Below are 20,867 nucleotides of genomic sequence, written 5' to 3' on the forward strand. Positions count from 1 at the left end.
ATGCCTCTCGAGGACCTTCTGGGCAACTGAAGCTGAAGAGCTGGGAGGACACCTGTAGCAAGAATTCCCCCCCCCCCGTGGGAAAATGGCCTGCCCCCCCATGCACTGCAGAGCCCCTGTATTTCCAGCTGAAAACCAGCTCTATCTCACAGCTAAGCTGAAAGAAATTGGCTCAGCTGCAGAAGGCAATATTTATACTTTTATCTTTATTAGGATGACTGAACAGAAGTTTTGGGGTTTTATGGTGAGCTGCCTAGAGTCACATGAGTAGGTGATGTACAGATACAAATATAGATAATAAATAGATAGATACAGGCATACGTGTATATAGCTACTTGGAGCAATGAAATGTGGTACCATCTATTTAGCAAGGGGCTGCGCCTGGCTTTTTCTACAGATCTCTTGGCAGGATTGGAAAGAACCGTACCCCAATCCTGTACATCAGTTTAAAGCAGCATTTTTCTTGCAAAGGGTCCACGACGGTACCACTGAGCCCAGCGCTTGCCCTTTTCTATAGGATAGGGGGAACCTGGCTCAACCGTAGTTTGTGAGAAGGATCTGGGTGTCCTGCTGGATCACAGATTAAGCATGGGCCAGCAGTGTGATGCAGCTGCCAAAAGAGCTAATGCAATTTTGGGCTTCACTGAGTTTAATGTCGAGGTCACTGGAGGAGATGGTTCCACTCTCGGCGGCCCTGGTCAGCCCACACCTGGGAGACGGTGTCCGCATCTGGTTGCCATGGTACGAAGAGGAGGGGGAGGTGCTGGAAAGCGGGCAGAGCAGAGGGACAAGGACGGGGGCGGGGGGGGGGAGGCTCGATCCTGGAAGAGCCATTTGCTCTGTTTAGCCCGAAAGAGGCGGCCACAGAGGAGACATGAAAATGGCCTTCCGATACGTGGAGGGATGTCCCAGGGAAGGGGAGGTGGGTTTCTTCTCCGGAGCAAGAGCTGCGGGGGGCTCTGCTTTGGGGGGTCCAATCTCAAAATCAGGAGGAATGTCCTGCCTGGGAGAGCCGTGAAGGGGTGGACCAGCCGCCTCCTGGAGCTGGGGCGGGGGGCGGCTCCGTCCCTGGAGGGTTGCAAGCAAGGCCGGACAGCCGTTTGCTGGGGATGGTCTGAGGATTCCTGCCCTGGGCAGGGGGCTGGATTAGGAGACCCCCAAGGCCCCTTCCCACCCGGGAGTTCTATGATCTCATTTTGAGCCTGTTGAAAATGTCAGCGAGCCCCGTCCTGATATTCTGTGGTGTGGGGGGATGGATCCTCCCTTCCTACAGTGTCCCGGCCAAGTCAGATGGCCGGATTGTGACTGACAGGAGAACAACCCAAAACTTCATTCAAAAATCCTTATCAAATGTTAACCTTCCTTTCTTCTTTCTTCTGTAATATTTGACTTTGGGGAGGGCTGAAGGAATTAAGACATCTGGCCAGAACCTTTGCCAGCAAAGACGCTGTAAATTAGAGTGACATATTTAAAGACAGATGCAGCTTTTCCATTGCAAAGTTTTGTAGACTCACTCCAAGCTCAGCTGGAAAAGGAAGTGCTTTTCTCTGGCAGTATTTGATGTATGTCTAAGTAGAGAAAGAGAGGGGTAAATCTCAGGCTGTGGCATGTGATCATCGGCTCCATTAGTTGCTGATCTGGGAGACGCCCAGAAGAAAAAAAAAGTGGATTTTTAAGCGGGTGGATTGTCGTCTTTTCTGTTTCAGTAATTCCAATGAGAAAGTGAAGCATGCATAAAACACTACAAAAAAAGAATATGGTCTTTCTGTAACCAGATTCCACTTTATATTGAGATTCCATTCCATTCTTTCAGGATATGCACTGGTACAATACCACACCAAATACAACCGAGCTGGGGGGTCAAAAAAGTCAAGATGGTGGCCACAACCATGTGATCAAAATCCCGCCCCTTTTTTATGCATGTTGCATGATTGAGGCTGCTGCCTTGACACCCCCTGCCCCCCCCACTCCCGGTGACCAAGCAAATGATTGCTCTTTCTGAAATGATCCAAGGGCGCATCCCATTAATCAAAGATCAAGATGGCATTTTTGTAGTGCTTCTGGCAATCTGCTTGCCCGGTTCAGAAATACAGGATGGAAAATAACGCAGTAGAGCTAGAACAATTAAAATCAACTGCAAACTTTGGCCAGTCACATTATTCTGTGTGAAATATTAGAAATAAGAGAAATGACGACAAAGCAGTGGTGTGTTCATTAAGCCTTGGCCAATCTGGAATACCAACTCTAGGGAGAATATTTAGAAGAGCAGGAGGGGGGGGGGGTTGTATGTGTGCTTTGCTGTGACAAATTGCACACGGCTGGAACCCAGAGTGTGCTACAGTCAAATGTGCCAAGTTAGATCCAGTTCCTTCTTCTGGATAATTAGGACATTAATCTCCTAACCATGAAGCAACTTCGAGTTTATTTGATGACTCCAGATGGCAGGGGCTCTAGCAGAGACGAGAATCTTCCGATTGGGTTGAGTCTCCTACTCAAAATTGAACACGGGGAAGATTTTTTTCCCTTATAAGGCCAAAGAACTTTTTTTCCCAATTGCACAGAAGCTGAACATTGTAACTAGGTTGCCATTCCCTTTGCCAAAGAGACAGGACGTCTGAGTCTATTCGAGTTTTAAAAAGTGTTCGTTTTGGGGGGTTTTGGCCAAAACTTTGTTGAAATTCGGAATAGTACTACCCTCTCTTGCTGCTAGTCAACCCCCCCCCCGCCAAACCCAGGGCCGCAAGTGGGGGGGGGAGCAAGCGGGGCAGTGCCCCCGGCGCCGCGCTGGGGGGCGGGCAAACTGAGCGCTGGGGGGGGGCGCCAAAATGGGCGTGGAATCGATGTTTGCCCCGGGTGACACACACCCCAGTTGCAGCCCTGTCCAAACCAGGTCCTCAGCCTCCCCCCAGGAAACTGGGCTGCAAAGCCCGGCGGTGCCCGGGTTGGGCGGAGGCTGAAAAGCCTGGGAGACGCCGGGCGGACCTGCCCAGGCCGCGCACCGCTGGTCCTTATGGCCAGCAGCCGTTGCGGGTCCCCGCGAGACCCAGGGCAGCTTCCTGCGGGAGGTGGGAGCGATGAGCGACGGCTGTAACGTGAGAAGGGACCGTCGGCCGATCCATCTTCTGATTGCCTCCTTCCCGACGGGCTCCCGGCATCGCAGTTCAGCCACCCACGGATACGAGGACCCCGTGGCTATTAATAATATTGTCAAGGAGATTTAATGCCAGCTTAAGGCACTGGGAAGCGGTTCCCCCGTCCTTCCCGCGTTCGGCCAGAGCGGCAGCTGCGAGACGCAGCGGCCACCCATCACGAGCTGGGCCGTAACTCGCAACTCGCATTTCGCTCCAAAACGCGAGGGGGAAGGGGGAGGCCCGCCCCGTTCCCTCGGCCCTTGGCTCCTTCTGCCGTGACGAACCGTCCGCGAGGCCAGCAAAGTTTGAAAAATTCATTTTGATTGGCAGCAGGGCACGGAAAATTTACTCGGCGGAGAGCGGGCTGATCCAGGGCCTTGGAAGAGAGGCTGCTGGACTTTTAAAGCCTCGCAAATTGGCTGCCGGGTTTGCAGGCAGAGTATGGAATGGGTCCACTATGGATTTTTAGTTCGTTCTTTCTTCCCATTTTTAAAAGATAAAATAAAACAACCAGATGCTCGAATAGAAAGGGAAATGAGGGAGAACAAGGGGTCGGCACTCTTCCGGACCCCGTTTTGCTCAGCTGGTCTGCGGGAGAGGAAGTTGCTCATTGGAGGTCTGGCTTCCTCTGAGTGACGGCTCGTGAGGGTTTGTGGTCAGCCAGTTCCCCAGCCTTTTCGTCGCTGTGCTGACAGATGTGTGTGTTTCACTTCCTCTTCTCTTTCCCACATCTGTCCACGGTGCCACACTGGCCACGGTCTTCCTGGAAGCCACTCGTGTGCCAAAAGGAGCCCAAGGCTTCCCTTACGTGGATGCTGCACCCCTGGGCAAGAAGGCGGCGCAAGCATGGGGGGGGGCAGTTTGACCAGGGCCAAAGTGAAGTATTCTCCGGGGAGGGGGCTGAGGGCGGGAAGGAAGCAAAGACGGCAGCCAAGAGGGGGCTCCTGCAGGCCTGGCCTGGGTCACCGTTCCCCGGAAACTGATCAGGTGGTAAGGCCTCAAGGGCCCGGGGGCCGGATCAGGCCAAAGGCAGGTCGATTCCAGCCTCCTTTGGCCAGCTGGGGTCCTTGGATGGAGCCCACCCCGGCATCGGCCGCACATGGGGACACAGGAGCTGGTCTGTCCCCCCACGCGTCTCCTGTCCAAGCCACCATGAAGTCGTGAAGGTCCTCATGGGAGCAACCCACCTTTTTGTTGGTTTAATTATCCGGTTTGGTTGCCATTTTATGTTTTATATATTGGGTTGTTTTTTTTAAGATTGTAGCGTTATTTTTCTCTGTTAGTTTCTGTTGTGTGCCACCCAGAATCATATTCTTTGAGTTGGGCGGCCCTGCGAATCTGGTAAATAAAACTATGAACGCAAGCTACGGACTTGGCAAAATCCATCATTCGGAGACCCCTGTTGATGGACGGACGGAAGGAAGGAAGGGTCAAGTTATCCAGAGCACCCTGAAGATCTTGGGACATCAGCTGGGAAGAGGAACCCCACATGTTGCTCTCTCTCGGTGGTTGTGCTTTGCAGGGCGGGGGCAGCTCAAGCACATGTGTCCTTACCCACCCACCGCTCTGCCCCAAGGCTCTGCTCCGCCCTTCCTCCCAAGGAGGAATCCCCCCCCCCCGCAGAGGCGGGTGGTGCAGGGGGTCTGGCTGCCCGGGGCGGGGGGAGAAGGCTGAGGGTGCAGGAGCAGAGGGGGGGTCCCTCCCACTCCCCAGCAAAGGACCTGTTCCTCCTGCAGAAAGGTGGCAGGGCGACTGAGCGGGGGGGGGGGGCACCCGGGCTCCTCCCCCTGTCCAGCTCCGGCTGCTGCGGAGGGGCGTAAGAGCAGCCGACGTTCCTCCTGCGCGTCCCTCGGCGGCCCGAAGGAGGCGCCCGACAAGGGCAGTGCCGCTCTCAGCAGCTGGTCGGGGAGGTGGGACGGATGGCAGGATTTGCGGGTGCGGGTTCGAAACCCCCTTCAGCGAAAAGAAAGGGGGAGGCAGAAGAAAGGAGGGTCCCTCTTTCTGAAGAGGCCGCTCTCCGGAATACATGAAGAGCGGTACTTTCAAGACAGAGATGCCGAGGATGGGAAGCACTGGAGCGAAACAGAGGGATCCAAACACGAGTCCTTTTGTTCATCTCCTCAGTGATTTGTTTTATAAAAGGAAAGAGAAAGTACACAAAGTATCTTGCCAGAGTCATGAGTAAAATACAACTTAGCAAAATCTGTATTATTCTAACATTCGTACAAGTGCTATTATTTATGTGTGTGTGTGTACACACACACACACACACACGTGTATCACTTCTAGAAGATAAACAAGAAAAACAGAACTATAATGGTGAACTATAATTAACTATCTAAGAATATAACCAGCTACTATAGGCAACCTGCTCCAGATACAGAATAAAGAATAATTTCTAAAGAGAAACATGGAATATTTAAAATGAAATAATTAACATTGTTTACCTCCTCAGTGATTAGTTTTGTAACAGGAAAAGAACAGTTAAAAATGCAGTATTCCTTTTTGCTGAAGTCATGAACGATTCAGACTTATAATGCAATTTATAAACTACATTTTCTTATGTTTTTCTGTCATATGTGAACTCTAGCAAGCATAATACAAAACAATAAGAACTTGTTTAACTATGGCTAACTCTTTGCAAAACAACAACTTTAAAACTTTCTTAAACTGAATCTACTGGAATATTCTCCTTATCCGAATCCTATTAAAATTGAAAGCAATTAAAAGTTCAGTTTCAGTGAAGTCCTATTCCAGTGTTTTCAAATGGACTTAAATAACAAATAAGGCCCATCAGGTTTAATCTAGGACCACAACATTTTAAATTTATGATTAAACATTTGATACGATAAAGACAAATATAGAATTAAAGGAGAACAGTTAAGAGAACCATTGAAGGCAGCTGAGAACGGCTTTGTCATTTCGCTGTGGTTAATAAGCACATAGATCTTGCACATGGTTTGAAAAACAAAAAACGTAGCTTTCCATTTATTACTTGCCCACCACAGTAAAGTAGATTCAATAATTTGCCAATTTTCAGAGGCTTGTTTAGAGGGTGAGGACTTCCTGCAGCCATTCACTGAAAAGATGCAGCAAAAATAAATGGTTAATTCCAGCACATTTTGCAGCGCTGAACACACTTTTTAAGAGCGGAGGGTGCACAGGAATAAGACAGTGTGCTGTGGAGCTGATGAGCTCGGTTGATTTTAACCCACCAACTTGCCGATGAATATAAATTCCCTTTTCAGGAGAAGAGAATCTCTGCAGCTCAGGGTTCATCTGTGGAGTCCCCAGTGCGCTCTGAGCTGGGTGGTTGGCTTGCAGACCTTTCGTTGCCAGACTAGGTGACATCATCAGTGCGAGATGACGCTCACTGATGATCGTCGCGCTGATGATGCCGTCTACATCATCTGCAGACAAACCAGCCAGCTCAGAGAGCACCAAGGACTCCACAAATTCCCTTTTGCTCTGGTTTATCAACAGAAAAGGGCACGAACAGAGAAATCTATTCAGTTTACCTTGGAATGCCAATCTGTCTCTTAGAACTGCAGCAAACTGGGTTTCCCTTGGTTCCATACGGGGAAGACAGAAGGAACCAGAGCAGGGTTTCTCCAACTTGGCCGCTTTAAGATGTGTGGACTTCAACTCCCAGAACTCCCCAGCCGGCTGGGGAATTCTGGGAGTTGAAGTCCACACATCTTAAAGTGGCCAAGCTGGAGAAACAGTGAACCAGAGGTTGGCTAATCAAGGCTTGGAAGAACTACAGTGGATGTGAGAGATTTCCCAGGCATGGAGAATGGCTTTCCCAGAGACTGAGGGCTTCCCAAACTCACCCAAGCTGAACCCATCTGCGCAACTACTAAAAACAATGCACAGTTTAGCGGGCTGGGATAATTCCTTCCAGCCCAGGTCTCGGGTGCTCTGGGCAGATTGGCAGCAGCTGAGGGCATCACACACCTTCTGCACCCTGGCACCCCAGATGCACGGGAGAGCCACTCCCACACGTTTGTGCATCCAGACTTTTCGAGGGGGCCAGGTTGGGCACGCCTGCGAGAACCCCAGCTGCAACCCCTGCCTTCAACTTTAGCAAAGGAAAGGAGGCGCTTGGCAAAGCTGAAGGCCTCTTTTTGATTTCCCAGGGCTGTTACTGACATCTGGTGGTCAATAAAGTTGCCTTCTGCTCTTTTTCCAGAGCTGTGGGCCCAGTGCACCTCAAACGGATGGGTCAGCCCCAGGAGAAAACAGGGGCAGCGCTCGGTACGGTCTGTGGGCCAGGAGCCTGGGAGGCCAGGGACGCTGGCTGGGGTGGGGGCGGGGACTCCGCTTCTGTACTTGATAAACCAAGTTTGGGAAACTGCGGACCAAATATGGGTTGTTCCCAAAGCAACGGCATGCTCTTGAAGCGGTGAGGCTTCGACTGCATGGTCAGGGCACAAGCTTGACCTTTCTGACCCCCACCCCCAGCAGGTGCCCTGCCACCGGGCTCACTTGCATTCCCAGATTCACCTGATTCACTGGGGCTCGGACCCCACGTCTTCCGGCTGTTCCTCCTGGCCCTGATCCGGAGCTGCTGCTGGATCTTCTGATTGACCTGGGACTTCTGGCGGTTCAGCCGTTTCCCCATCACCACGACCTCCTGCCTGACCCTTCTCCGCCTGGCCCAAGCCTTCTTCCGGCTGGCCGGCCCTTTCGGATCGCTCAGGAGACCCCAGTGGCCCCAAGGGCTCAGTCAGCATGGAGCTGTCGGTGTCTGTGGGCTCCGATTCCTGGTCAGGTGGTTGGAAAACTTGGAAGGGTTGGGGCAACACGCCGAGTTCAAAGGCCTCCAGCCTCATTTCCATCACGTCGCGAATTAAGCCTGGACAAGGAATTAGCCTGGATCAGAGTGGATCCTGACCATTTCCTGGTTATGTTAACATCCGTGGATCATCGTATTTCTCAGCTGCTGTATTTACTTTTATTTTTGTATGTTATGGTTGTAATTTGGTTTTTAATTGAGTTCAGGATTGTTTGCCACCCAGAGTCACTTGTTTGAGATGGGCGGCCATACAAATGGAATAAATAAATAAGAAATAAATAAGAATTTGCCAGCCCCAGTTATAGCAAGCTCCTGATGGTTGTGTTTCTTGGTTGGAAATGCTCAGGCTGTGTGGCTGTTTAGGGGACAAGCCACCCGGAGACTCCCCTCCTGCCTCTGGATTGCATGCGTCTCATCTCCCTTCTGCCCCTCTCCCAGTGCCCTACAGAGATGGTGTGGGGGGCTCTTCCTGTCACTGGGACAAACTGAACTTCTGTCACTTTCTGTCTTCCTTCCTTCCTTCCTTCCTTCCTTCCTTCCTTCCTTCCTTCCTTCCTTCCTTCCTTCCTTCCTTCCTTCCTTCCTTCCTTCCTTCCTTCCTTCCTTCCTTCCTTCCTTCCTCAGATAGAGCCTGAGATGGCAAGAAAAGGGGGACCACCAGGATTTACCCCCCTGTCACCATCTGCCAGGACATCCCAGGACATCCTTTGTTGCCCTTTGTGGATTGTCTGAGAATTCAGGCAGGGTGGGGGGATAAAATCTCCCTCCAGCTGAGTCAAACAGTCTCTGAGATAATCCGCTCTATTTGCAGGGGACCAAATTGGTGGTGGGGTGGGGGTGGGGATGGCTTTTGGAGTATCTTCTTTGGAGAGGGGTTGAAGAAGAAAAATATGAATAAATCTGGCTCAGTTTTTAGCACACGAAGAGACAGTATGTTTAGTTTGAGCTTCTGGTGAAAGAAGACAAGAAGTTGGGGGGATTGGCAGGGGGAAGGAAGAGTTTCAAATTGCCCTGAAATTCAGGAGAGATGAAAGGCAAATTAAAGATTTTTTGTAAGGGTTTCCCCACTTTCAACAGCTGTGCTGCAATCTACATGGCGCCTGCCTCTCTGTCTTGTCTTTGCAATGCAGGAGGCCAAAGGCACACGAGTCATGGTCCTGCTTTTGTCAGGGCTGCTCAGCAAAGGGGCAAAGCTAATAAAATTATGTTATATATTCAAAGTGATTTTGTTGCTAGAGGGGAGCCGGTTTGGGCCACAACGGTCCAGTCCAGCCTTCAGCCTGGGGAATTCTCCTTCCAGGAGACCCCAGCCCACCTGCATTTACTGGGAGACTGCTGAGGGGGGGGGGTCCTCATCTCCTTCAGACAACGTGTGAGCCCCCATTTCAAAACAGCTCAACTGTTGGTGAAACAAGCTCTCACGTACTATCAGCAATGACTCGGCTGAGGATCTTCTTCTCCAGCAATGTCTCCATCTTCACCATTATCCAAGGCATGAAGCCCATCTCGATGTCTGGTGGTGAAAGAACAGGTGTCACCGTCCTCAGGGAAGGGGTGGAGGAGGAGGCCCATCATCCCCAGCCACTGTGGCCTGTGGCTGCACGGTGCCCTCCACTGAACCACAGAGACGGAGGGAGCTATTCAGGGCACCAAGGAGCCCAACCCTGTGCCAGAGGCTGCCGGGAGCAGCTGCGATGACGTCACCCATGTCATGATGTTACTTGTACAATGATGTCATGGCACATGGGATGCCTATTGCCCCCCTCTGCCCCCTGTCACCAAGGCCCCATGCCCGATTTCCAATCAAGGACCAAGGGAGCCTTTGCTGTCCATGACGGTCGTAACGGGGTCCTCTGCCTTTTGGTAAAATTGGTGAGTTGGAAAAGGTGCTACCAGATTCCTTCAAAGGCCAGCTGAAAATCTGGAGCTAAGCCATTCAAAGGTACTTGTTAAACTGCAAAGTCCTAACGGGATCTTTACATTTCTTTAAGCAGAGATCTGCCCTGGGGTGTTTCAGGAGCCGCGCCTCCTGCGGCCGCAGATCAGAGGACGCTGGCCCTGGGTGTAAGGGTGCTGGCATTCAGACATGCCCCCATGTGACATTCTGAGCCCCCCGGGCATTCGGAGAGAAACTTACATATCTTGCGTTTGAGTAGGGAACATTTTTAGACCAAGGCAGCAACTAAAATGTAGTCGCCTTCCAAAACTGGGACCTCTGTGTATTTTGCTGTGTGGCCAGCCAGTGAAAGATACATTGGGGAAAAAGTGCGCGTTCAGTGAATATCGGATGGTATGCATGAAGATAATAACCAATTATGCCAAGGAAAGGCATTTGCCAGAACAGTAGGCAACGTAGCCAACCAAAAATGCGCTTTTGAAAAAACACAGCAAACTTATACAGGAATGTTCATATAAACCAGGGGGGTCTGCAGGGCTGGGGTCAAAAAAGTCAAGATGGTGGCCACAGCCACGGGATCCAAGCTTGGCCCTTTATAATGTACATTACACGGTTATGGCCACCACCTTGACTTTTTTGATCCCCTGCAGACATGCCTAATGCAAACTTTTCTTTTTTTTTTAAATCACATATGGGAATGGGATGAACTGAATTTACAAATGGAAAAATGAGCAATGTTGAATTGCTCACATCTGCAGAAGGGAAAGGCTGAAACTGAGCTGTCCACCCACCCATCCATCCATGCATCCATCCCTAATCCTTACTGGCATCCAGGATAAATCAGGATATCAGAGCCTGAAAGACCTCAACCCGGGTCTTTTCTGCTCCTACCTTCAGGCAGGAAATTTCCAGCATTAACCAGCGAAACTGCCTCCCTCCACCCGCCGCACCTCTTTCCACGGGGTCGTAGAAGTATCCGCTGTCGCGAAGGCTGCCAAAGACGGACGGAAGGAGGTCCGAGAGGTAGCGCTGGGCGAAGGCTCGGGCCGCGATCTTCTCCGCCGTTTCTTTCTCCTTCTTTGTGATTTCCGTCTGCTGCTTTTTACGACGTTCCTGTGGGGGGGGAGTGAGACGGGTCGTGCAGCCAGGCTCCCCCCAACTGTTCGGCTGGGTTTCCCTGGGGGCGGCTTCAGCCTTTCCTGCCCAAAGCCCACTGACCCTTGCCGCGCCTTCTTTTGCTTCCCTGGCAACCCCGGGGCGGTGGGGTGGTTCTTGCCTCGTTTTCATGCTTAATGTTGCCCATTGTAATTCCCAGGACTTGGAAGAGGGGGGCTGGCACTCAAGGCCCCTTCCCAAGGCCCCTAGAATGCCGGTGCCAAGGTTGGCCAGATAGTGGGACAATCTGGAGCAGTGTTTTTCAACCCTGGCAACTTTAAGGCATGTGGACTTCAACTCCCAGAATTCCCCAGCCAGACACTGATCTGGGGTAACCCAAAGACATTTGTGTTTCAGCACTGGGAGGTGTACTGTGTGCTGAGAGGGCCAACTCTCCTGCTCTGGAGAGATCCAGCCCTCTCTGATGGGCCTTTCGCCATGCCCTCTCCCCAGAAGAGCAGCCTTGCAGGACCAGGCCAAGGTCCAACCACACGGCGCTTTGGATCCCAACCCCTGAAGGTGCTGCAGAGTGCACAGCTCTCTCAGGTAGCCATGCCTTAAAGCAGCTGCGTCTTTCCTGTGCGTGCAGCTGCCCTCTGCAGCCGATGCGCATCCTGGGAAAAGAGGCCCTTGCTTTCTGGCGTTGCTGGCAGGTGCTGCAGGCCACTCCTGGGTGTCCAGAAGCACATTTGAGGTTGGGATGCAAAATGCTGCACAGCCTTATTGACTGTGGCCAGGCAGCTGCTTTCGTAAGGCAAAGCAGCAACCGCCGAAGGCCATAAAAGGAACGCCCTTTGCTTTATTTTTTTTTCCTCCCAGAGACTGGGGTGGAGTGCCCCTAAAGATGGAGGTTCCATTTACTTATTGGAAAAACAGCTGTCCCTTGATACCCCCTCCCCTTCGTCCTGTAGAAACATGTCTGCCCTGCTTTGCAAGGCACTTCCGCCAACTTTCCACAGCTTTGGGCCAAGAGGTGCCCAGTGCTGACTGTCAATCCAAGAAGTAGCAGAGGGAGAAGGGGGGGTGCTGCCCCACTTCCCTTGGGCCCTGATCCCACCCATGATTGGCATGCACCCCTTTCCATGGGAAGGTCCTGACCAAATGAATATTCTCCTGCTCTTTCCGAAACTAAAAATGACTAACACAGCCTTTTTTTTTCAAATCTGTCCAATCGTGTCTGATTCTCAGAGACTGCCTGGACAAGCCCCTGCAGTTTTCTTGGCAAGGGTTTTTGGAAGTGGTTTGCCATTGCCTCCTTCCCGGGGCTGAGAGAAAGTGGCTGGCCCAAGTTCACCCAGCTGGCTTTGTGCCTGGCGGGACTCGAACTCAGGGCCTCCTGGTTTCTAGCCTGGTGCCTTAACCACAATGCCGAATTGGCTCTCAGCACAGTCTAGGGTCTGCCTTTCTCCCCTGTCCTTCTGTACCTTTTCTTCTCGGTGTCGCCTCTCTTGCTCTTCAAGGCGCTGGACCTCAGCGAGTTCTGCCGCCCGCATTTCGTGGAAGGCATACTGATGCGCCTGCAGGTTGGCGAGTTCCTCTTCTTCCGCCACCTCCAGCAAAGCCTGCTCTATTGTTTTGCCAACCAGAACCTCAAGCATTGGCCGGACTTCGATGTCAAAATCAAAAAGCTGCGATGGGGAAAACAAACCGGAAGAGGGAGATTTGGGAGAAGAGGCCTCTGGGGCTAGTTTCCCGCAAATTTCCTTCCCTGGGATTTCCTGTCAAGGGTGACATTTCTTAAGGAGAAGCTCCTTCCCCATTACGCTGCCTGCAGACACAGCGGGAAGCAGACGCTGCGGAAGCTGAGAAACGCCTGGATCCGTTTCGGGGCCCCGGTGAAGTTTTATGCCACTGTTTTTCCACAATGAAACCGCCGTCTCTGCAGACAGACAAGATACCTCTAGCTTCACCTTTTCCTTGACGTGCTACTTTTCTAAATGCAGAGGAACTGGAATTTCCTCTATCCTGAAATTAGGCCCTGCAAAGAAAGGTGGTTCCGTCAAAGGTCCATCTGGCTAAATGCGTACCTCTCCTTCCCATATTTGCGTGGCCACGTCTCTGCCGGTCTTTGTAGGGATGAAGAGCGGAGTGGCCGGCCGGTCCAGAAAGGCGTCTGTTTGACATTCCACGTCTACCTCGATGATGCGGTCCGCAAGCTCTTCCAGGTACAATTCTGAAATCGCATTTGGAGCACGGTTACGGCCTGTCCTCAGCCACAGCATCGTTCAGTGAAAATGCGTTTCTGCTTGAGCACCGCCCGCAACAGCCACTTTGCTTCCTCAGAGGGTTAGGGTTAAATTGTTAACCTGTCCCCTGCTACCATAGTTCCTGGAGAAACACAAATTCCCTTACACCCACTTCATGCAGAGGAGAAATAAAATAAATTGCTTGCACATTCCCCACCCTCACCCACAGTATTACTTCATCTCTGGTTGCATGAAGAAGAACAAAAAATCCATGTAGTTCCTATGAGGGCGAGCGGCAAAGCTCTCAAGCTACCTTTCCCTTTTTAAGACCTCTTAGGCCAAGGAAGCTTAGAACTGGGAGGCTTGATGAAGTTGCTGCAAATGGGGAAATGGAGATTTCCCAACACCACAAAACCACACGGGTACCTTCACTGTGGCTCCAAATACACAACAATTGAGTCAGAAATTCATTGGCTCAGCTCTCAAAAACTGTCGACATTTCTGGAGCTGATCCTGGAGCCAGAGCACTCTGTTAGAGGACCCGGAACTGCTTTTGAATTGGAACGAAGGTGACACAGACGTTTTTGGCACCGGCTTGTTCCCGAACACGTACAATGCGATCAAAAGCCTTGATCTTTGTTTAATCCTCCCATTAATTCCACCTTGGCAGTTTTGTGATGAAACAGGCCTTTGAAATTCTGTTTCTCAAGGACTGCCAAGGTTGCGCCTTCAAACACGACAGGAGGTTCCCTGCTTTTCTGCAGAAGACCCACAGGGCTACTCCTAGGAGTCCCCCTCCCATCTGCACACTTGGCCCGTGCACACTTGTGTGCCAACTCCGCAGGGTCGCATTCTTCCAGAATTCTTTCAGGAATCTGAAAAGGGGGCAGGGGGACCGAAACATAGATTCTGCCTGGATGGAAAAGGCCTTGGATCCCCCCAAGCAGAGGGGCATTTTACTCCCAGGCCTTCGAGGCAGCTGACCTGTCTGCACATCCACGTGCCGCCTGCCTTCCAGCGGTTCTGGGGTTCCGGTCCGCAGCTGTTCTTTCGCCCTCTTCCTGGCCAGCATCTTCCGATGGGCTTCACGCTGCCGTTGCAGCTCCAATGGATCCGGCTCGCTGCTCTGGAAAGCCAACCCACAACCACGTTGTCATGTTTTGGTGGGTTCCAGAGATTTCTCAGCTGGTGATGCAGTGCTGAAGCTCTGGGAGAGGACAGCCCTGTTCTTTTTAAATAATTTTTGAGAGTCCCTGGGTGGTGTGGAGGGTGCCCCCTGGAAGTGCGCATGCAGCCTCACGTGCACACAGTGGCCTTGGGTGAGGGGGAAAAGCCCCCTGGCATCTGGTGGCCAGCCGAGATGTGTGGCCAAGCAAGAAAGTAAGACAGCTGCTGGAGTGTGCAGCCTGGAAGGGCCGGGCCAGATGCCCACGCAGGACACCCTGGGCTTCTCCGATTGCCTTTAATGATTCAATATTTCCCACCTTCACAGAATAACCTCCTCCCAGGTTTCCCCAAAACACCGCCCTGTGAGAAAGGCCGGGCTGAGGGGGAAGGACCAGCCCAAAGAGCTGCCACAGCTGAGGGTGGACTCAAACTCGGATCTCTCTGATGCCAATCCAGCCCCTTCCCCGCTATGCTAGCAGGACCTCTTAGCTCCAAGGCCCTGATCCACGGCTCTGCCTCCTCACCCCTCTCCCTGCATCGCCGTTTGGGTTGAGAAGAGCCGGCTTGTGCTACTCTGCAGGGCACAGATGATGCTGGGACTTCAGCGCCCAAAGGATGCGTTGGCAGCTTGTTGGGCACCCCCGATCAAAAGCAGAACCAGAGTTTGTATACCTTTGGCCTGCTGCATTGCGAAGCCAAGACAAAGGAAAAGGCAGACTCCGTGGAAATTGCAGCATGACGCTGGACCATTGTCAAAAACATTAGTCCTTGTCTGATTCCTCCCCGTGTCACCAATCAGAGTCAATTCAGCTTGCCGTGAACATTTTCTTACAAGGGCACTTTCAGCAGTTCATGTGTGTGTGTGTGTGGGGGGGCATCCCATAGGTTTGGCAGTGAGTGCAGCTCACATATGCAGGGAGGGTACCTTTCACCACCACACAGCATTGGATGGTAACGCCGGATGCTCAAGTCCTAATACAGCTGGTGGACACCTGGTTGGAAGTGGATGAAATCTGCCAGTTAATGCATGAGCAATCGTGTCCTAGTCCAGCATCCTTAACCTTCAAAGGACAAGGGACTCCCACATTTCAGGCCTAGAACATTTTATGGCAGCTGGTTCCACCGGATCTTCCTACCCTGTTCCAAACATTTTCTCTTGCGCAGAATACGTAGACTCTTAGCAGGCCTATTTTAAAACTGACCAGCAGAGAAAGAGAGAAGATTTATGGAAGAAGAACCCACCCAAGGTAACACATGAAGGGCATAGGTGTTGCCGCGAACCACTCTCCGCTCGTACATGAGATTTGCATAGTGAACCGGTTCCTCGTCTCTGAAATAATAAAATTAAAGAGGTCGTTAAAGGAAGATTGAAAATAGCTTTTCATTTTTCCATCGCAGAAAACTAAGGCTGCCACGTCTAAGAAAATAAATCAAGGAGTAGGGGTTTGGCCTCCTAACGTACCAGCTAGGAGATGGCGAGGTGGGGGCGAGGGGTGGTTGTGTGCAGAAGACTGACCTCAGCTTTTGGGGGGTGGGGGGCAGGCAGGGAAAGATCCTTGCCAGAAATTCTGGATGGTCTTTGCTGCCCCTCCAGGCGGATAATGCCCAGCGATATGGACCAACGAGAGCCAGTTTGGTGTAGTGGTTAAGGCCCCAGGCTAGAAGCCGGAAGGCTGTGAGTTCAAGTCCTGCCTTAGGCACGAAGCCATTTGAGAGCCTCTCTCTCAGCCCCAGGAAGAAGGCAAAAGGCTTGTTCTGAAAATGCTGCCAAAACTGCAGGGCCGTAGCCAGGCAGTTTTCAGTTGGAGCTGGCCAAGCCCCTTCCCAAACTGAACCCGGGGCTCCTCGCAAGCCAAGAGGCTCCGGTAAAGAGATGAATCTGTGCAGCGCAAAGCCGGACCCTTGGTTGCTCTCTCGGGCCTGGGGCTTTCTGCCCTGGCCAGCAGTGTCCAGAGAGAAAGCGAGGAAGAGAGACGGGGGCCTTTGCTCTCCTGCAAACGGTTTTACTGATCTCCTGCATTCCAAAGTGATGCTCACCACCACCACCACCCCGGCTTCTCGGTGCCACCAGCGTGGCTTTGCTATGCCCACACAGGAAGAGGAGCCGCTGGTGGCAGTCCCTGGATTTGAGGACCCCTGTCCGAAGCCAAGCGGGGAGGAAGGGGGGGGGGAAGGAAGGAGGAGAGAGAAATGCAGGGCGAGCTGGGCAGCAGGGCACCCAATGCCAGGACATCCCTCTTTCCCACAGGGTGGCGACACCCCTCCCTCTTCGCCGCAAAGCTCAAAGGCTTTGTCTTGGGAGGAACCTGCTGGGCCAGAGGCCCTCTTCTGCTGCTCCTTTGCCCCTCTGCTGCCTCTGCCCCCCCCCCCGTTTGGGGCATTACCGGGGTGCTGGGTACTCACAGCTCATTGGTCTCCAAGGCAGTCCGATACCGCTGGCGGTTGGTCACGGCCCGGGGTCGGCTGCAATAGGAGTAGGTGCCAGCGGGCACGCCCGCCTCCTCTCGGTTGACGAGCACTGAAGTGGACGCCATGCCAGGCCACAGCCGCTGCTGGGTCAGAGAGGCCTGGCTGGCAGGCCAGGGAACAATCCTCCTTGGCAACTGTTGCCAGGTGACGTGGAGCAGGCTCCTGAGCAACGGTCGCCAAGGTAAACTGAGCCCGGGGCTTGGAGCTGCCTGGCACCCTCCCTTCGTTCCCTCCCAGCAAACAGACCGCTGGAGCCTGGCCGAGGGCAAGTGGGCACCTGGGTGGCAGGGCGGGGCAGGTGACGGAGGGACGGCTTACCGGGCAACCATCTTCCGCCAGCAGCCGGATTCCAGCTTTGACTGGCAGCCCTTTTGGAGCCTCAGGCAGAAAGGGGCCGGGGTGGGGGGGACCTTGGCCCATTGAACGGGAGCTGCACGGTGCTGGCTGCAGCATTATTTCCCCTCCAGGAAGAAGAAGGGGTTCTAGTCCTCATGGAGAGGGGTGATCTCAAGAGAAAGCTGCCTTAGATCCCAAACTGAGCAGGCAGGAGTTTCCCAGCCCCCCTGGCATGATTGGACCACGTAGATCAGGGGAGGAAATCACCCACTGGCTGTGCAGCTGAGCGGGCCTTGAGACCCCTCCAAATCCAGTTGCCCTGAGCCCCAATACCGTGTGGCTCCCCTGATCTAGCAGGAAACATTCCTTGACCCTTTTTTAAAAAAAAATTTGGAGGGGCCAACTCAGGGCAGCAAACATACCTAATCCTCCTGCCTCCTCTTCTGCCCACAACAACAACCCTGCAAGGTGGGTTGGGCTGAGACAGGGGGATTGGCCCAAAGTCCCCCAGCCAGCTTTTGTGCCTGAGGCAGGACTAGATGGAGTCCTTGGTGCTCTCCGAGCCTTGTTGTTTTCTTGCAGACGTTTCATTGCCAGGCTAGGCAACGTCTTCAGTGCGAGGAGGGAGGGGGCCTTGCTCTCAGTTTATACACCGTGGCTTGCCCTGCTTGTGTTGGTGGGGGTGTTGTTCTCTCCTTGTGAGGACAACACCCCTACCAACAACACCCCCACCAACACAAGCAGGGCAAGCCACGGTGTATAAACTGAGAGCAAGGCCCCCTCCCTCCTCGCACTGAAGACGTTGCCTAGCCTGGCAATGAAACGTCTGCAAGAAAACAACAAGGCTCGGAGAGCACCAGGACTCCGCAGCTGAACCCTGAGCTACGAATAGTCACTTCGATTGGCAGGACTGGATCTCACGTCTCCCGGCTTCTCGGCCAGCACCTTCACCACTGCCCCAAACTGCCATTTAGTGTCAATTTTTTTTTAATGATAAGTGATTGCTTAAAGGCCTGGGGAGATAAGGAGACACCCACCCACCCCTTTTTAGGCCCCCAGGTCAAGAGCTGAAGGTACCTTTTGATGCCTAACTTTGGGAAAAGACCTCAAGCCCTCTCCGCTCCAGGGAAGCTTCCTCCAGGACGGGCAAAGACCCCACTGAGGCACAGAGATTAGAGCTCGATACTGAGATGCAGTATTGTTGTGGGGTTGTGACTCAACAAACCTGGGGCTTGCGGACAAGGGGGTTCCTGGGAAGAATGGCGAGGCACATTTGCCATCTCCCCACAGTGGCCCTTTGCCCAGTGTGTGAAATGCCTGGGGCTATCGTGCACAAAACAGGTGTTCATGTGTTTTCTAAACAAACAAACCAACCAACCAACCAAAGTCCTGTTTTGCTGGGAGAGTTGCAGCTAAATGAAGCAATTGCAATGATTACGAGGAGGCAAATAACCATTTAAGGCCACTTTGGGTTCAGCGCAGCGTCCCTCAACCTCCAGACCTGTAGACTTCATCTCCCAGATTTCTCTGCAGTAGCCATGCTGGCTGGGGGATTCTGGGGGCTGAAGTTCATATACGTATATATCTAGACAGGCCTGAATTGGGAAACTGGTGTTGACTTCCTGGCTTTGGGAAAAGGACTCATCCCTCCCCAGCCTGCAAGAAGTGAAGAGTAACTCTGATGGTCCGTGTCCTTAGTGTTTGGGACAGGGACAGGGTCTCTGTGCAGGGAGAAAGCTGAGAGCCCCTTGGGTCCCCTGCAGAAGATTTCATACAGAACAGCTTCGGCTTACAGTTGTGAAATTTTCAGGTGGTCTCCCATCCACATGCCAACCAGCTCTGACACCATTTAGCTTTTAAAGCTCATCCCCCACAGGTCACTGAGCCAGAGAGGCCAAGTCCTTCACTTTCTTGCCCCATATTAGGACTTGGGGTCCCTGCAGGGAGGTTTAGGACAGATAAAAGGAACACGAAGATGAAATTTGTGGCCATCGGAGGGGACACTGGACACTCTTTGAGATGGTTTTAAAAGGGGGCCGGGAGCGAGCCAAACAGGCCGCACAAGGGGCACATCTCTGAGCACAGGCGCCTTGGATGGCATCTGGCTGGGCTCCTTGCCCCATCCACCCCAGAGACCCGGCCAGAGTCTCTTACTCCCAGAAGGTCGGGCAGCTGGTCCTCTGCGGAGTCAGCAGTGCCAAGGTGGACCGGCGCGCTCCTGCCCTGATGTCGCGAGGGGGCCTTCCAGCCCGGCCCAGCCCCTCGGCCTGCATGGCGGGTGGTGTCCCCTGAGTCAAGGCCCTCCCCAGGCCACTAGCCTCCGGCCACCCCATGCCCGTCCGACGCCCGGCAGCCCCCATTGTTGCTCCTGCCAGCACTGCTCATCTAGTTCTTTTGCAGACAAGGTGGTCAGCTAGTTAGATGGGTGGCCTTCGGCGCTTGACCCCGGGCTGTCCGAGTCCCATAAATCGAGGGAATAAAGCCAGCGCGGGTGTGTGTAGGTAGGTCCCACCGCCCGCCCGCCTTGGGGACAGAGGTCGTCTGCGCCTCGCAGTCCGTCCGAGGGCGGCGCGGGGGGGGGGCGGGCTTCCCGCCGGGGCCAGGCCCCTTTGTTCCGGGGCAGGAGTCCTCCGCTCCCCGGCTCGGCTCTTCCCGCCGATGATGCTCATCCACTCCCCCAGGGAGGGCGGGGGCACGGCGGCTCGCGCACGGGGGCGCGCCTGGGGCTGCTCGCTCGTTCGCTCGCTCGGCTGCCGTGCCGTGCCCAGCCGCACCGCACCGCGCCGCGCCGGGGCTGGGCTGGGCGCTGAGCATCCTCGGCGAGGACGGGCGCCTCCGCTCCGAGTCCCCCGTCCGGCTGCCGCTGATGCCGCGGGGCTCGTGAGCGGCCGCCTCCGCGCCTCCTGCCTCGGTCCCTCGTCCCGGGGGCGCTCGGCAGCGCGGCTCTCCAGCCTGCCGCCAGCGCGGCGGGCGCGCAAAGCACGAGCATCGGGCGCTGCCCGGGCAGGCCCAGCCGCAGCGGGCGGATGGAGGCCGGGCCGGAGCGGGACCCGCGTCTGCCACGCTCCCCCGCCTGAGGCTCCCGGACGCACGCGGGGAGAGCCGCCGCCGGGCCCGGTAAGCCGCGCCCCGCCCGCGGGAGGGGGAGGGGGGTCCGGGGATGGGGCGGCCGCCCGGAGGGTCCCCGACGGCGGGTGGGTCTCGCCGGACTGCGTCCGCCCCAACCCTGCCCACGGGGGACCCTCTGCCCAGCCCCACCCCGCCCCATCTCCGAGGTGCCCCGGACGCAGCCCGAACTGATGCCCCTGGAGAGAGAGGCAGGCGCCGGCCTCGGAGATGCCCCCGAGGAACCTGGAAAGGCCCGGCCGCGCATCTGCTCAGCTGCCCGGAGGCGCTTGCGGGCTCGGCCTTCGCTGCCCCCCGCCGCCGCCGGGCTTCTTCCCTCCCTTCCTCCCGCAGCGCCGCCCGCCTCGTGCGTCGGCTCAGCCTTGCTGGTTCCGCCACCCCCGTCGGCTGGGACGCGCAGCCCAGGGCCCGGAGCCCCTTCCGCCGCTTGCGGCCGCCCAGCCCAAGGGGACCGGAGGCACCCAGCGCGGGCTGGCTTCTCACCGTGCCCGGATCTCCTGCCCGCCCGTCGCCACCGGCTAGAGAACCTGGTTTTCTGTGAAGGGACCCGCGCTGCTCAGATGCAGCCCCAATCGTGCCCCCCGCTTTAGACGGCAAGCTCC

General features: G+C 54.3%; 1 protein-coding gene across 1 annotated transcript; it reads right to left on the bottom strand.

Moving 5' to 3' along the window:
- Positions 1-843: 843 nt before the first annotated feature.
- LOC134487605 (radial spoke head protein 3 homolog B-like) lies at positions 844-17,010 on the bottom strand. The gene is made up of 11 exons (XM_063289508.1): positions 16,738-17,010; positions 15,577-15,664; positions 14,152-14,293; positions 13,009-13,154; positions 12,406-12,609; positions 10,777-10,939; positions 9,356-9,442; positions 7,647-7,989; positions 4,853-5,084; positions 1,515-1,568; positions 844-1,068 (listed from the first exon to the last, which is right to left on the bottom strand). The coding sequence occupies exons 1-11, from the start codon at positions 16,866-16,868 to the stop codon at positions 844-846; spliced, it is 1,815 nt and encodes a 604-aa protein (XP_063145578.1). The 5' UTR covers positions 16,869-17,010.
- Between the last annotated feature and the right edge of the window lie 3,857 nt (positions 17,011-20,867).

Source organism: Candoia aspera, chromosome 1 (assembly GCF_035149785.1).
Source record: "Candoia aspera isolate rCanAsp1 chromosome 1, rCanAsp1.hap2, whole genome shotgun sequence".
NCBI classification, from domain to species: domain Eukaryota; kingdom Metazoa; phylum Chordata; class Lepidosauria; order Squamata; family Boidae; genus Candoia; species Candoia aspera.